Source organism: Saimiri boliviensis, chromosome 19, assembly GCF_048565385.1.
Source record: "Saimiri boliviensis isolate mSaiBol1 chromosome 19, mSaiBol1.pri, whole genome shotgun sequence".
NCBI lineage: Eukaryota > Metazoa > Chordata > Mammalia > Primates > Cebidae > Saimiri > Saimiri boliviensis.
Window position 1 is genome coordinate 36,886,174 of NC_133467.1, and position 16,926 is coordinate 36,903,099.

Here is a 16,926-nt window from a genome sequence, read left to right on the forward strand (position 1 = left end):
TGAATGTAAAATAAAAGTTTAAAAAAAAAGATTTTGAATCTGTATTCATACAGAATTAAGAGCAGATATCAACAGGCCTCGCTTATGTAAATTTAAGTATACTTAAATTGCTGAAGTTGAATGGAGAAATATCCTTTAATATAAATGTTCTAAAACAGTATCGGATAGGACATTAGCTAAGTTAACGTTGAACGTGTGTGTGCATGCATGTGATTCTTCTTAACTTTATCATCCCACCTTTTTTTAAATGGGCTATTTAAGGGACTTTATTTTGATCTTACTTGTATTTTGCTTTCCATAGGATGGATAGAATGACAGAAGATGCTCTTCGCTTGAATCTGTTGAAGCGGAGCTTGGACCCAGCAGATGAGCGAGATGATGTCCTGGCAAAGCGACTCAAAATGGAGGGTCATGAGGCCATGGAACGTCTGAAAATGTTGGCATTGCTCAAAAGGAAGGATTTGGCAAATCTTGAGGTGCCACATGAGTTACCCACCAAACAGGATGGCAGTGGTGTCAAGGGCTATGAAGAAAAACTCAATGGGAACCTCAGGCCTCATGGAGACAACAGGACTGCTGGAAGGCCAGGCAAAGAAAACATCAATGATGAGCCTGTGGATATGAGTGCTAGACGGAGGTATGGCTCAGTTCAGCTACCTCCAGGGATAAGGTCATCTCACAAATCCTGTGAAAATGGAATAAATTCCAATGAGAGGAGGGTGTTTTTCATCCTAAAGATTCTTAAAAGATTTATCTGTATCATTGAGTTTGACCATAAGTTTGTTTTATTTCCAAATGAAACCAGGTGCCTCAAAAACTGCTTAGTCTACAGATAATTGTAGTTCTTACTCTTAAGAGAAAAATAGTCATTTCTGGATAAAAGGGGCACTAGAGAGCTGACAGGCCAAATGAAAGTGAGTCACTCCAATCTTCATGGTCATCTTAGGAGGAGAAAAAATATTCTTTTTGTCAGATAATTCCCGGAGTTTTAGGATCTATTTATTGTGGAGTCCCAGCGTTTATTACATCCAAAAGCTTGGGCCTATTTTGTCTTGTGTCAGAAAGCAAATTATCTTCATGTGGGTAAGTCTCTGCATTCTTGGTGCGTCTGTACCCCTTTCTCCCAGCTTCCCCATATACATATGCATTCGTTTGCACATGCATGTTACTCTCTTTTTGACTCACACATGCAAACATATTTTCCCAGGCCTATGTTTCTGGTGTCTCTCAGGGTCAAGTACTTGAAACTATAGGACACACACTAAGGAGAGGTACCTGGGACTGGCCAGTGGTTGAGTCTACCTGCGCAGTGAATCATAGTATAGACAACCCTATTTTGGGGTTTGTTTTTTTGTTTTCTTTTATGGGTTTTGCTGTTGTTTTGTTTTGTTTTTGAGGCAGGGTCTTGCTCTGTTGCCCAGGCTGGAGTGTAGTGACTGGTGTGATCACAGCTCACTATAGCCTTGACCTCCTGGATTCAAGCAATCTTCCCACCTCAACCTCAACCCTATACCCCACCTCCCTGAGTAGGTGAGACTACAGGCACATCCCACCATGCCTGTCTAATTTTTGTATTTTTTCTAGAAACAGGTTTTTGTCATATTACCCAGGCTGGTCTCGAATTCCTGAGCTCAAGTGATTGTCCCTCCTCAGCCTCCCAAAGTGCTGTGATTACAGGCATGTGCTACTGCACCCAGCCAGTTTTTTTTTTTTTAAAGATAAGGTCTCACTTTGTCACAAAGTCTTGAGTGCAGTGGCATGATCATAGCTCCTTGTAACCCCCAACTCCCAGGCTCAAATTATCTTCCTGCCCTAGCCTCCCAAATAGCTGGAACTACAGCGTATGCATCATCACACTCAGCTAATTTTTAAATGCTTTTGTAGAGACAGAGTCTCACAATGTTGCCCAGGCTGGTCTCAAATTCCCTGGTCTCAAGCGATCTTCCCACATTGGCCTCCCAAAGTGCTGGGACTACTGGCATGAGCCACCATGCCCAGCTGATAACCCTAGTTTTGTTGTTTTTTTTTTTGAGTGTTTTTTTGTTTGTTTGTTTGAGACAGACAGAGTTCCACTCTTTTTGCCCATGCTGGAGTACAGTGGCATGATCTTGGCTCACTGCAACCTCTACATCCCAGGATCAATGATTCTCTTGCCTCAGCCTCCTGAGTAGCTGAGATTACAGGCGAGTGCCACCATGCCTAGCTAATTTTATATTTTAAGTAGATATGGGATGTCACCATGCTGGCCAGGCTGGTCTCAAACTCTTGACCTCAGGTGATCTGCCTACCTTGGCCTCTCAAAGTGCTGGGATTATAGGCATGAGCCATTGCACCCGGCCAACCTTAGTTTTTAAAACATTCAGTTTATAAATAGTTTAGAAACAGCTGATAGCCGTGAGAATTACTCTTCAGTGTTCAGTTGCTCTCCAAATGACCTTGCTGAGTTTGTCGTAGGACTGATCCAAATCAGAATCTCTTAGGAAGCTGGACTGATGGAGAATGAAGAAGAATGGAATGGTTATAACCTTACATATGTTACTTTTTCTACCTTTTAATGTCTACTTACTGGTTTTGTCCCAGGATTTTTTTTTTTTTAAACCACGCTTTACAAGTGAACATTATTCTTGGTAATAATATTAAAAACTCTTAAGAAGTGGTGGCTCACGCCTGTAATCCTAGCACTTTGGGAGGCCGAGGCGGGTGGATCACCTGAGGTCAGGAGTTGAGACCAGACTGTCCAAGATGGTGAAACACCATTTCTTTTTTTTTTTTTTCGAGACGGAGTTTCACTCTTGCTACCCAGGCTGGAGTGCAATGGCGCGATCTCGGCTCACTGCAACCTCCGCCTCCTGGGTTCAGGCAATTCTCCTGCCTCAGCCTCCTGAGTAGCTCGGATTACAGGCACGCGCCACCATGCCCAGCTAATTTTTGTATTTTTATTAGAGACGGGGTTTCACCATGTTGACCAGGATGGTCTCGATCTCTTGACCTCGTGATCCACCCGTCTCGGCCTCCCAAGGTGCTGGGATTACAGGCGTGAGCCACCGTGTCCGGCAAGTGAAACACCATTTCTATTGAAAATATGAAAAAATTAGCCAGATGTGGTGGCGCGTACCTGTGTTCCCAGCTACTAGGAGGCTGAGGCTCGAGAATTGCTCGAACCTGGGCAGCAGAGGTTGCGGTGAGTGGAGATCTCGCCGTTGCACTCCATCCTGGGCAACTGAGCAAGACTCCATCTCAATTAAAAAAACAAACATTGGGAGGCCGAGGTGGGTGGATCACGAGGTCAAGAGATCGAGACCATCCTGATCAACATGGTGAAACCCCATCTCTACTAAAAATACAAAAAATCAGCTGGGCATGGTGGCGTGTACCTGTAATCCCAGCTACTCAGGAGGCTGAGGCAGGAGAGTTGCCTGAACCCAGGAGGCGGAGGTTGCAGTGAGCCGAGATCGCGCCATTGCACTCCAGCCTGGGTAACAAGAGCGAAACTCCGTCTCAAAAAACAAACAAACAAAAAACTCGTAGAAAACCTCAGGCAGACTCCCTAGAGGTCCTGGAAGAGGAGAAAAATTCTTGTAAGTTATATAGGTAGTGCCCGCAGAATATTAAGTAGATTCATCTCTAGATTGTTTGAAAGAAAAGGTAGTGGGTGAATGAGATAATGAACCTGAGCAAACTACTTGCTTATAATCACCCTTACCTTCTGGAGAAAGTAATTTATCCTACTTCATTGGGGAGAAAGAGTTACAGAAATGTTAGGTAGATTCTTCACATCCCAAATTGAAATAAGTGCATTTTTCCTTGCTTTCCTTCCCTATTCCTCTCCCTTTCCTGACAGGGTCTCTCTGTCACCCTGGCTGGAGTGCAGTGACATGATCTTTCCACTCATTGCCATTTCCATCTCCCAGGCTCAAGCAATCCTCCTGCCGCATCCTCTCAAGCAGCTGGGACTACAGACATGTACCACCATACCTGGCTAATTTTTTTTTTTTTTTTTTTTGTATTTTTAGTAGAGATGAGGAACTGTGTCAACCAGGCTGGTCTCTTAACTCCTGTGATCTGTGATCTCCCTGTCTCGGCCTCCAAAAGTGCTGGGATTATAGGCATGAACCACCATGCCCAGCCCAACATTTTTCTTTTTCTTTGAGACGGAGTTTCGCTCTTGTTCGCCAGTATGGAGTACAATGGCACGATCTTTGCTCACCGGAACCTCCACCTCCTGGGTTCAAGCGATTCTCCTGCCTTAGTCTCCTGAGTAGCTGGGATTACAGGCACATGCCACCGTGCCCAGCTAATTTTTAGTAGTTATGGATTTTATACCATGTTGGCCAGGCTGGTATCAAACTCTTGACCTCAGGTGATCCCCTTGCCTCAGCCTCCCAAAGTGCTGGGATTACAGGTATAAGCCACCACACCCGGCCCCACCCTAACATTTTTCATAGAAATATTGTTTATCTGGTCATTTTCTTTTTTCTTTTTTTTTTTTTTTTTGAGACGGAGTTTCGCTCTTGTTGCCCAGGCTGGAGTGCAATGGCGCGATCTTGGCTCACCGCAACCTCCGCCTCCTGGGTTCAGGCAATTCTCCTGCCTCAGCCTCCTGAGTAGCTGGGATTACAGGCACACGCCACCATGCCCAGCTAATTTTTAGTATTTTTAGTAGACACGGGGTTTCACCATGTTGACCAGGTTGGTCTCAATCTCTCGACCTTGTGATCCACCCGCCTCGGCCTCCCAAAGTGCTGGGATTACAGGCTTGAGCCACCGCGCCCGGCCAGAAATATTGTTAACACATTTTTTTCCTGTTTTTAGTCCTACTCCTTCTGTAGACATTTTTTTTTTTTTTTTTTTGAGACGGAGTTTCGCCCTTGTTACCCAGGCTGGAGTGCAATGGCGCGATCTCGGCTCACCGCAACCTCCGCCTCCTGGGCTCAGGCAATTCTCCTGCCTCAGCCTCCTGAGTAGCTGGGATTACAGGCACGCGCCACCATGCCCAGCTAATTTTTTGCACTTTTAGTAGAGACGGGGTTTCACCATGTTGACCAGGATGGTCTCGATCTCTTGACCGCGTGATCCACCCGCCTCGGCCTCCCAAAGTGCTGGGATTACAGGCTTGAGCCACCGCGCCCGGCCTCTGTAGACATTTTGGTAAGATTATATTAGTGCTATTGGGGCCGGGCGCGGTGGCTCAAGCCTGTAATCCCAGCACTTTGGGAGGCCGAGGCGGGTGGATCACGAGGTTGAGAGATCGAGACCATCCTGGTCAACATGGTGAAACCCCATCTCTACTAAAAATACAAAAAAACTAGCTGGGCATGGTGGCGCGTGCCTGTAATCCCAGCTACTCAGGAAGCTGAGGCAGGAGAATTGCCTGAACCCAGGAGACGGAGGTTGCGGTGAGCCGAGATCGCACCATTGCACTCCAGCCTGGGTAACAAGGGCGAAACTCCGTCTCAAAAAAAAAAAAAAAAAAAAAATTAGTGCTATTGGAATTGTAGTACATTGCAGATACATTATATGTTAAAAAGTCAGACTTCTTGAAAACCCAGCAATTTTTAAAGAAATGTTAGTTTGGGGTGATCTTTAAAGGTTTTTTAAAGAGATCAGGTGTTGCTATGTTGCCCAGGCTGACGTGTATTGGCAGTTCACAAACACTGTTAGAGTACACCATTTTCTCAAATTCCTGGACTCAAGCAGTCTTCCCCACTTGACTTCCTGAGTAGCTGGGACTGTTAGGCATTAGCCACTACCCAACATGAGAGCATTAGCCACTACCCAACATGAGATGATCTTTTGAAACACAATCCTTTGGAAGCTTGGGACTCCAGTATACTGACAGTTATTTCTACTTAGCCCCAAGATGTTGAATGAAAATGAACAAAACTGGCTGGGCACAGTGGCTGACGCCTGTAATCCCAACACTTTGGGAGGCTGAGGCAGCAGGATCATCTGAGGTCAGGAGTTTGAGACCAGCTTGGACAACATGGTGAAACCTTGTCTCTACTAAAAATACAAAACTTAGCCAGACATGGTGGTGGGCACCTGTAATTCCAGCTACTCGGAGGGTTGAGGCAGGAGAATCGCTTGAACCTGGGAGGCAGAGGTTGCAGTGAGCAGAGATTGCACCACTGCACTCCAGCCTGGGCAACAGAGCAAGACCCTGTCTCAAACAAAACAAAAAAACAAAACAAAATTGATAGGTTCCTAGCAAGGAGAACCATAATTTCTTTGATTGTGATAAAGGAAGGACAGGGCTGGGTGCAGTGGTGTACACCTGTAATCTCAGCACTCTTGAGTGCAAGAGTTCAATCAGCCTGGGCAGCATAGTGGACCTCATCTCTACCAAGAAAAAATGAGGAAAGAATTTGAAAGCAGAAGGAAGGAAGTTCTTAACCTGATAGCCATGTCATAATTGCCTAAATATTTTATTTTGCCATCAGTTGGGCAAGTTACAATACCTGTGAAATAAGGTATGTATGAAACCAACACTACTAATGTGGACTTCTAGAGAGAGACAGCAGTTCTCTGCTTAATTGTTTTTACTACTGGGATAAGGATTAGGAACGTTATAGCTTCTGGGAATATGCCAGACTAAGTCACAAGTGATGTCAGCAGCAAATGGGGCTTTTAATAATATATCTCTGATAGGTAGGATTTCATACTTACATACCCCAACTATTGTAAATTATTATCTGTATTTAGGAAAAGGGCAAAATATTTTCTCTCTTAGAATGTTTAACAAATGAGGACAGAATCCAAGCTCATCAGTTTTTAAATATTGAGGAATGAGGCCGGGCATGGTGGCTCACGCCTGTAATCCCAGCACTTTGGGAGGCCCAGGCAGGGGGATCACCTGAGGTCAGCAGTTAGAGACCAGCCTGGCCAACATTGTGAAACCTCGTCTCTAATAAAAATGCAAAAGTTAGCCAGGCATGGTGGCACATGCCTGTAATCCCAGCTACTGGGGAGGCTGAGGCAGGAGAACCGTTTAAACTTGGGAGGCAGAGGTTGCAGAGAGCTGAGAGCATGCCACTGCACTTCAGCCTGGGTGACAGAGTGAGACTCCATTTCAAAAAAAAAAAAAAAAAAATTGAGGGATGAGGCTTTACTTGGGGCCAAACGTGGTGGCTTAAGCCTGTTATCCCAGCACTTTGGGAGGCCAAGGCAGGAGAATCACTTGAGCCTAGAAGTTTAAGACCAGGCTGGGCAACATAGGGAGACCCCTTTTCTAAACAAATTTAAAAATTAGCTACTTGGGGCCGGGCGCGGTGGCTCAAGCCTGTAATCCCAGCACTTTGGGAGGCCGAGGCAGGTGGATCACAAGGTCAAGAGATCGAGACCATCCTGGTCAACATGGTGAAACCCCGTCTCTACTAAAAATACAAAACATTAGCTGGGCATGGTGGCACGTGCCTGTAATCCCAGCTACTCAGGAAGTTGAGGCAGGAGAATTGCCTGAACCCAGGAGGCGGAAGTTGCGGTGAGCCGAGATCGCGCCATTGCACTCCAGCCTGGGTAACAAGAGCAAAACTCCGTCTCAAAAAAAAACAAAACAAACAAACAAAAAAAACTAGCTACTTGGGAGGCTGAAGTGGGAGGATCACTTGAGCCTAGGAGATCGAGACTGCAGTGAACCACAATTGTGCCACTGCACTCCACCCTGGGTGACAGAGTAAGACCCTGTCTGAAAAAATAAATATATAAAGAAAATAGGCCAGGCACAATGCTCACACCTGTAATCTCAGCACATTGGGAGGCCAAGATGGGCAGATCACGAGGTCAGGAGTTTGAGACCAGCCTGGCCAACATAGTGAAACTCCATCTCTAATTACAAAAAATTAGCTCTGTGTGATGGCAGGTGCCTGTAGTCCCAGCTACTCGGGAGGCTGAGGCAGGAGAATTGCTTGAACCTGGGAGGCAGTGGTTACAGTGAGCCAAGACTGCATCATTGCACTCCATTCTGGGCGACAGTGCGAGACTCCAACTCAAAAAAGAAAAGAGAGAGACTTTGGTTTTGCCTTATCTGTGCTATCTACCTAATATGGGTGTGTTTATATCTGGGAATAAAATATCGTTTAAAGTTGTTCTCTGTTGTAACTTCCTGATAAATGGCACACAATTCCCAAATCTTCATCTAGTAATGTCTCTTTTTGTCCTGGTACTGGGCAGTTCCTAAGCAGTAAATGGCACTCATTTGAGCAAGGAAATTTCCTTACCTTAGAAATAATCTGTAATGTGTATATCCAGCCAGGACCAAAACAGAAAGAGCTTATGAATGAAAAATCTTCCGGATTCCAAAATTACCCATGTTTTATTTTTTATTTTATTTTTTAATGTTTTTGAGGTAGAGTCTTGCTCTGTTGCCCAGGCTGAAGTGCAGTGGTGCAATCTCAGCTCATTGCAACCTCCATCTCCTAGGTTGAAGCAATTCTGTGTATCAGCCTCCTGAGTAGCTGGTATTACAGGAGTGTACTACCATACCCTGCTAATTTTTAAATTTTTAGTAGAGACAGGGTTTCACCATGTTGGCCAGGCTGGTCTCAAACTTTTGGCCTCAAGTAATCTGCCCACCCAAAATTACCCATGTTAGTCATAGAGGTGGGGTCACAAAGGAATATAGAAATGGTAAGTAAATCACACTTTAAAAATGAATTCAGACACTTTATTCAGGTCTAACCATTACTCCTGATACGTGGGGTTAGAGAATGAAAGGCTCTTTTCTCCCTCTAGTGGCTTCTTTTTCTGTATTTCTACCATCTCAGCTTGCTGTATTGGTGACCAGCAATCCAGACAAATTTTAATAGTTCAGGAGATAGTCGTGATCTTTCTATCCTCCTATTTCCTCACCTAAATTTAGTTGATTTTGGCAACTCAGCTTTAACCTGTTGAGAAATGAATGCTTATTACAGTGATCAAGGGTGCCCTGTTCAAAAGGCATCCATGTCCTGGCCAGGCATGGTGGCTAATACCTGTGATCCCAACATTTTGGGTGGCTAAGGCAGCAGGATCACTTTAACATGGGAGTTCAAGACCAGCCTGGGCAGCAGAGCAAGACCCCCACCTCTACAAAAAATTCAAAAATTAGCCAGGCACAGTGGTGTGCACCTGTAATCCCAGCTAGCAACTCAAGAGGCTGAGGCGGGAGGATCTCTTGGGGCCAAGAGTTTGAGAATGCAGCGAGTACCACTACCTAGCCTTGGCAACAGAGTGAGACCCTGTCTCAAAAGAAAAACAAGCATCCATGTGCTAGTAGCAACTGAGAAAAGGGAAAAAAAAAAAGAGTCTAGAAATTACTTTAAAATCTGAATCTCCCACATTGGCTTCTCTTACTCCTAATCCTATTTACTAGATAACTCTTAACTTAGGTCATTCTAGGGTTAGTCTTAAAAGCATCATGCTTATTTTTATAAGATGATTTTTTAAAATGGCATATACTGCTTAAGACCTAGGTAACAAGAATCCCAGAATTGCTAATTTCCTCTGGTTCCCAAATCAATGGGTGTATCTTCTAATTCTCTGATTTCAGAGGTACATTTCCAGATCCTACTTTCCTTGAGATTGTCAGTGCAGTAGTTGAGAGTATATAGGTTGAGGGCAATTGTTCTTTGGTCTTTTTTTGAGATTAAGTCTTGCTCTTGTTCCCCAGGCTGGATGGAATGCAATGGCGCGATCTCGGCTCACTGCAATCTCCACCTCTCCAATTCAAGCAATTCTCCTGCCTCAGCCCCACGAGTAGCTGGGATTACAGGCACTTGCCACCACAGCTAATTTTTGTACTTTTAGTAAAGACAGGGTTTCACTATGTTGCCCAGGCTTGTCTTGAACTCCTGACCTTGTCATCCACCTGCTTCAGCCTCTCAAAGTGCTGGGATTACAGGCGTGAGCCATTGTGCCTGGCCAGGATAGACTATTTTTTTGTTTTTGTTTTTGTTTTTGAGATAGGTTTCGCTCTTGTTACCCAGGCTGGAGTGCAATGGCGCAATCTCGGCTTACCATAACCTCCGACTCCTGGGTTCAGGCAGTCCTCCTGCCTCAGCCTCCTGGGTAGCTGGGACTACAGGCATGTGCCACCATGCCCAGCTAATTTTTTTTTTTTTTTTTTTTTTTTTTTTAGTAGAGACGGGGTTTCACGATGTTGACCAGGATGGTCTCAATCTCTTGACCTCGTGATGCACCCGCCTCGGCCTCCCAAAGTGCTGGGATTACAGGCGTGAGCCACTGCACCCAGCCCAGGATAGGCTATTATAGGAGGTGTCACATAGCCATGTTATGATAATGAGCTGCCTCCTTAGCAGTGCATCATCTGTATCCAGAGTGGCAGTTAGGCTCTGCTGCCTTTTCCTTCTTTTGCAGAGCTAGCCATTTTCTTCTTGCGCCTCTACATAACTAACAACAGTCCAATGGAGAGTGAGATATGGGGAAACATTTATAATTTTCGTTAAAAATCTGTGTGATAAGAACACTGATCTTATTCCTATTCTAAAACCAGTCATTGTCTTTGTATCTTTGTCCCTGCATACTCTGTAAGGAATTTAGATGGGGGAACTATTTTGCGTTTACCTCTTGGTGTCTTCATCCTAGGATTTGAGTGTGTCTGTTTTCCTCTGGGTGAGTGGGACAAATCTAAGTTCCCTTGGATTTTTTTTATTCAGCATAGAGAAAAAGTTTTCTTTCTTTCTTTTTTTTTTAAAGACGGGGTTTCACCATGTTGGTCAGGCTAGTCTTGAACCCCTGACCTCAGGTGATCCGCCCACCTTGGCCTCCGAAGTGCTTGGATTACAGGCGTGAGCCACCACGCCCAGCCCGAGAAAAAGTTTTCTTAAGTTTTTTTCTGGACTTTTACTGTTGGAAATAGCTTGTTTTTTCCTTTTTTTTCTAGTGAGCCAGAGCGAGGAAGGCTAACTCCCTCACCAGACATCATTGTTTTGTCTGACAATGAGGCTTCCAGTCCCCGTTCCAGTTCCAGAATGGAAGAAAGACTAAAAGCAGCCAACCTAGAGATGTTTAAGGTAAAAAGAAAGAAAAATTTATTTCTTCATGTTATGCTCCTTCTATTTTATTTAATCCTCAAGAGTCTTAGTTCTGTTTTTTGACTATTTACTCTTTGGATATAAATAACTACTCATTAATGAAAACTATGTGACTCTGGACTTCAAGGGCTTTTAAAAGGAACTATTAGAATCAAGTGGAAACCATAGTTTGAAAAGCATATACGTAAGCCATGATATTCAGTGTAATTTATCTTTGGAAAATGAAAACAAAAGTTCATAATTCAAGTCATATAAACTCTTGGCTGGAAGGATGTCTTCTGCACTGTAACCTAAGTACCAGAATATGAAGAGATTCGTAAGTTTTTATGTATAACTAGAGGAAATGTAGCTTTAAGAGATTTAGTAACTTTTTTTTTTTTTTTTTTTTTTGAGACGGAGTTTCGCTCTTGTTACCCAGGCTGGAGTGCAATGGCGCGATCTCGGCTCACCACAACCTCCGCCTCCTGGGTTCAGGCAATTCTCCTGCCTCAGCCTCCTGAGTAGCTGGGATTACAGGCACGCGCCACCATGCCCAGCTAATTTTTTTGTATTTTTAGTAGAGACGGGGTTTCACCATGTAGACCAGGATGGTCTCGATCTCTTGACCTCGTGATCCACCCGCCTCGGCCTCCCAAAGCGCTGGGATTACAGGCTTGAGCCACCGTGCCCGGCTTTTAGTAACATTATTTTGAAAGAAGACAGTGTTTCTCTTTAGTTATTCTTTTTGCCAGGAATCTGGATGATTAGCTTTATATGTGGTCTCTCCTTTAATTCTCTAAGCATTTGTTTGAGTACCCACTGAATGCCAGGCACTGTGCCAGACCCCAGAGATACGAAGATAATCCTGTTGCCACTTCTGCTTCTTGTGGAAGATAAAGGTTTCAGAGCTAAGAAGTAAAGATTATCTCTTAATGGATAAGTACAGACTGACTAGAAAGTTAAAAAAAAAAAAGTAAAGATTGTCTCTTGCAGGAAGGAATTCTGGGCACCTCCTGCCATAGCTGACAGTCTCCTGGTTTCCTTAGGGGAAAGGGATTGAGGAACGGCAGCAACTTATCAAGCAGTTGAGGGATGAGCTGCGACTGGAAGAAGCCCGACTGGTCCTGTTAAAGAAACTGAGACAGAGTCAGCTACAGAAAGAGAATGTGGTCCAGAAGGTAATGTGCCCTAGAAATAAGGGACTAAGGGAAAGGAAAGAAAAACGGGTTTGAGAGTAGGCTACCCCAGGTAGGTTCAGTTGGGTGGCTCATTCTTCTCTGGGTCCATAGTTTTTTAGTCTGTAGTAGTAAGGTTTTTTTTTTTAAGTCTTAGGCCTTAAGAAAACCTTGACTCCCCTTTTCTGGTTTTTCCTCCTACTTGGCAAGAACCTCACACTGACAAGGAATTTTTAATGTCTAGAAATGTACCAGATTTCCACCTCTGATTATTGGCCTTTTCCAGTCTCATTTTCTCTTCCCTCTCCCAGACTCCAGTTGTACAGAATGCAGCATCTATTGTTCAACCATCTCCTGCCCATGTGGGACAGCAGGGCCTATCTAAACTTCCCTCCCGGCCTGGGGCCCAAGGGGTTGAACCTCAAAATTTGAGAACATTACAGGTATGTGACCCATAGTGGGATCTTAGTGTTGGAGGGCCCTGTCTAATCCTGTCTCTGTTTTTGGGCTTTTGTCAAGATTATAGAAAAACCTGGCCATGATATAGGTGTTAATTATTACTACAGATTGTTTTGTTGGTCCATTATGGCATGATTTAGTCTTCAGTAGAAGGATGAGTAACTTTCGTCTTTCCACTCTAGTTTTTCTTCTCTAGAGAATGCTTCCAGCTTCTCTAGGGAAGGGGTAGATAGTTTTCTATCTAATCCTATAGGATTAGTTTGTACCAAAGAAAGCCAAGGACTTCCCAACCACTAATCAGGTTTACAGTGATGGTAGATTTATCCCATAGTCCATTAAATGAAATTACCAAGTCTGGCTGTGTTCCTGTGTTTCTATTCAGCTATGAATTATAGGCAGTGTTTTCCCTTTTGTGCAATATTATACCACCTGTGATTAGTTCTTTTCCTTTTCTTCCCCTCCAGGGTCACAGTGTCATTCGTTCAGCTACCAATACTACCCTTCCACACATGCTGATGTCTCAACGTGTTATTGCACCAAACCCAGCCCAGCTACAAGGTCAGCGGGGCCCACCTAAGCCTGGTCTTGTACGTACCACAACACCCAACATGAATCCTGCCATCAATTACCAACCGGTAAGAGAGAGCCAAGCCCTAATATGGAAACAGTGAAATCCTTTATTTGCTTTGCTTGTTGAAAGGGCCATAGGTTTAACGTTTTTATACATAGATAAACTTTAGGACGAAAATGGTTATTTAGGTAGGGATTGAATTGAGAGCAGTCCCCAAAGTAGAAGCTTTGAGGAATTATATTAAAATAGTAGTAGGGGAGAGAGTGTTATACAGCAGAGCAGCAGTGAGCTAAAAATCTGCCCAGAAGAGAGTGATTTAAAGAATAAGAAGCACAAGAATGTGTGACGGAAAGCAAAATCTTTATTTCTCTCTCCTTTTTTTTTTTTTTTGAGGTGGAGTCTTGCTCTGTTGCCCAGGCTGGGGTGCAGTGGCACAATCTTGGCTCACTGCAGTCTCTGCCTCCTGGGTTCAAGGAATTTCCAGCTAATTTTTATATTTTTAATAGAGACATGGTTTTATCATGTTGACCAGGCTGGTCTCAAACTCCTGACCTCAAGTAATTCGCCCGCCTCTGTCTCCCAAAGTGCTAAGATTACAGGCATGAGCCACCACGCTTGGCTTTTATTTCTTTCTTAGCAATTTTAGCTCATAGTCATCATCATTCTCCTTTCCTATGTGTCAGAGTTCTTTTTCAGTGAATAAGTTGACCACCTCCTATTTTGGAGAAGCTAAGTAGTCCAAACCAGGATCAGACAGTGTCCTCTGCCAAGAACAGAAGAATTGATCCTTTCTCCTACATACCATGATTGACCCTGTTCTCAATCTATTTCAGCAGTCAAGTTCTTCTGTTCCCTGTCAGCGTACAACATCCTCTGCCATCTATATGAACCTTGCCTCTCATATCCAGCCAGGGACAGTGAACAGAGTGTCCTCGCCACTTCCTAGCCCCAGCGCTATGACTGATGCTGCCAACTCACAGGCTGCAGCCAAACTGGCTCTTCGCAAACAGCTGGAAAAGACACTCCTGGAGATCCCACCCCCTAAACCTCCTGCTCCTTTACTTCACTTCCTGCCTAGTGCAGCCAATAGCGAGTTCATCTACATGGTAGGCTTGGAAGAAGTCGTACAGAGTGTCATTGACAGCCAAGGTAAGGCTGTTTCTTCTAGTCAATCTCTTTATTTAAGCAAGTGTTTGCCAAGCCTGACTGACATAGGCAGAGTATCAGAGGGTGCTGACAATATTAAATAACCTCTCCTTCCTGCTTCCTGTTATCAAACCACCTCCCCTCCCTTCTTTATAGGCTGTTTCAGAGCAATATGTTAGGAGTGCATGTGTGCGTGTGTCTCTGTGTGTGTGTGTGTGTGCGCGCGCGCGCACGCGTGTGTGCGTATCCGTGTGTTTGTATCTATCTTTTCTTGTTTTTTGTTTAAGACGGAGTCTCGCTCTGTCGCCCAGGCTAGAGTACAGTGGCACAATCTCAGTTCACTGCAACCTCTGCCTACCGAGTTCAAGCAATTCTCCTGGCTTAGCCTCCCATGTAGCTGGGACTATAGGCATGTACCACCACACTTGGCTAATTTTTGTATTTTTAGTGGAGACGGAGTTTCATCATGTTGGCCATGCTGGTCTCAAACTCCTGACCTCAGGTGATCCGCTCACCTCGGACTCCCAAGGTGCTAGGATTACAGGCATAAGCCACTGTTCTTATCTATCTATCTATCTTTGGCTTGTTTTTTTTTTTGCTTTTGGCAAGTCAGCTATCATTGAGGCTTAATATTTTTATTTGTATTTATCTATCTTGTATGTTTTTTGTAGAGCACTGAGTCCTCACTACCATCATCAATAGTTTCTTAGAAACTGACTTTAAGCAAAACAACTATGGTGGCAGGGGGGATCCTCAAGTAACATTTTATTATAACATTGATGAGAAAAAAAGATTGATCATGTTGTATGTTGTTTCACTGAAAGCACAGTCTCGATAAGAACCTGTCAATAACATTGAAGACTGACTGTATTTTGTTTAGTTCTTTTAAATGGTGCCTAGCATGATGCTACATAATTTGATAAATAGAACTTCTTTCTCTTTTTTGTTTTTTTGAGACAGAGTCTGACTCTGTCGCCTAGGCTGGAGTGCAGTGATGTGATCTCAGCTCTCTGCAGCCTTGACTTCCCAAGCTAAAGCCATCCTTCCATTTCAGCCACCTGAGTAGCTGGGACTACAGGCATACACCACCATGCCCAGATGGTTTTTTTGTTGTTGTTTTGGTTTGGTTTGGTTTTTTTGAGACAGAGTCTTACTCTGTTACCCAGGCTAGAGTACAGTGGCGTGAACTCAGCTCACTGCAACCTCTGCCTCCTGGTTTCAAGCAATTCTTTTTTTCTTTTCTTTTTTTTTTGAGTCGGAGTCTTGCTCTGTCACCCAGGCTGAAGAGTGCAATTCCGTGATCTCAGCTCACTGTAACCTCTGCCTCCCAGCTTCAAGCAGTTCTCTTGCCTCAGCCTCCCAAGTAGCTAGGATTATAGGTGCCTGCTACCACGCCTGGCTAATTTTTGTATTTTTAGTAGAGATGGGGTTTCACAGTGTTGGTCAGGCTGGTTTCAAACTCCTGACCTCAGGGGATCCGCCCGCCTCAGCTTCCCAAAGTGCTGGAGTTACAGGCATGAGCCACTGTACCTGCCCCAAGCAATTCTTATGCCTCAGCTTCCAAAGTCGCTGGAATTGCAGATGTGTGCCATCACACTTAGCTAATTTTTTTCTGTTTTTAGTAGAGACAGGGTTTTGCTGTGTTGACCTGGCTGATCTCAAACTCCTATCTTCAAATGATCCGCCTGCCTTGGCCTTCCAAAGTGCCGGGATTACAGGTGTGAGCCACCATGCCTGGCCTGGAACTTCTATTTTTAAAATCAGTGTTTTTGCAACATTGTACTGAATTTCTGTATTTAGTCCCTGACCTTTGAATGCTTACAGCTGAGAAACTAGACATACTCATATAGATAACTAAGAAAGACCATATAAAAAGCTGTAAACCAATACTAAACCATACTATAGAGTATTATCATCATACAGTCTAAACTAACTGAAGTTATTAAACTTGAATTTTTTTTTTTTTTTTTTTTTTTTGAGACGGAGTTTCGCTCTTGTTACCCAGGCTGGAGTGCAATGGCACCATCTCGGCTCACCGCAACCTCCGCCTCCTGGGTTCAGGCAATTCTCCTGCCTCAGCCTCCTGAGTAGCTGGGATTACAGGCACGCGCCACCACGCCCAGCTAATTTTTTGTATTTTTAGTAGAGACGGGGTTTCACCATGTTGACCAGGATGGTCTCGATCTCTTGACCTCGTGATCCACCCGCCTCGGCCTCCCAAAGTGCTGGGATTACAGGCTTGAGCCACCACGCCCGGCTTAAACTTGAATTTTTAAACGTGGACTTAACGAAGAAAAACTGACAGTAAAGGAAAGTGCCCAGAGGAATCAATGTTAGCTATAAATAGATCACAAAGTGAATAATTCAGACACTGATAACTATTTAAAACTAAATGTATATGACAGGAATAAGAACAGTGTGAGGTAAGGAGATATTAAGAAGCAAAAGTATTGGTTGAGTTAGACAGAGTCCTTTTACTTTGAATTGACACAGGATTTTCTTCTCAGTGCGATATAGTAGAAAATCAGGAAACATCCCAGATTTATCAGTTAGAAGCTACATTTCT

The 16,926-nt window shown here is 44.1% G+C and overlaps 1 protein-coding gene across 3 annotated transcripts in view; it reads left to right on the top strand.

Moving 5' to 3' along the window:
- The window catches only part of GATAD2B (GATA zinc finger domain containing 2B), a 129,294-nt gene that overhangs the window by 102,841 nt on the left and 9,527 nt on the right, over positions 1-16,926 (top strand). For 2 of the 3 annotated variants that reach the window (XM_039460033.2, XM_074390229.1), the window contains exons 2-7: positions 302-637; positions 10,880-11,009; positions 12,056-12,187; positions 12,496-12,627; positions 13,108-13,278; positions 14,048-14,363. In XM_039460033.2, coding sequence (XP_039315967.1) covers positions 303-637; positions 10,880-11,009; positions 12,056-12,187; positions 12,496-12,627; positions 13,108-13,278; positions 14,048-14,363 — 1,216 coding nt within the window. In that variant the 5' untranslated portion in view covers position 302. The remainder of the gene's footprint in view (positions 1-301; positions 638-10,879; positions 11,010-12,055; positions 12,188-12,495; positions 12,628-13,107; positions 13,279-14,047; positions 14,364-16,926) is intronic. The other variant, XM_039460034.2, reaches the window with a different exon arrangement.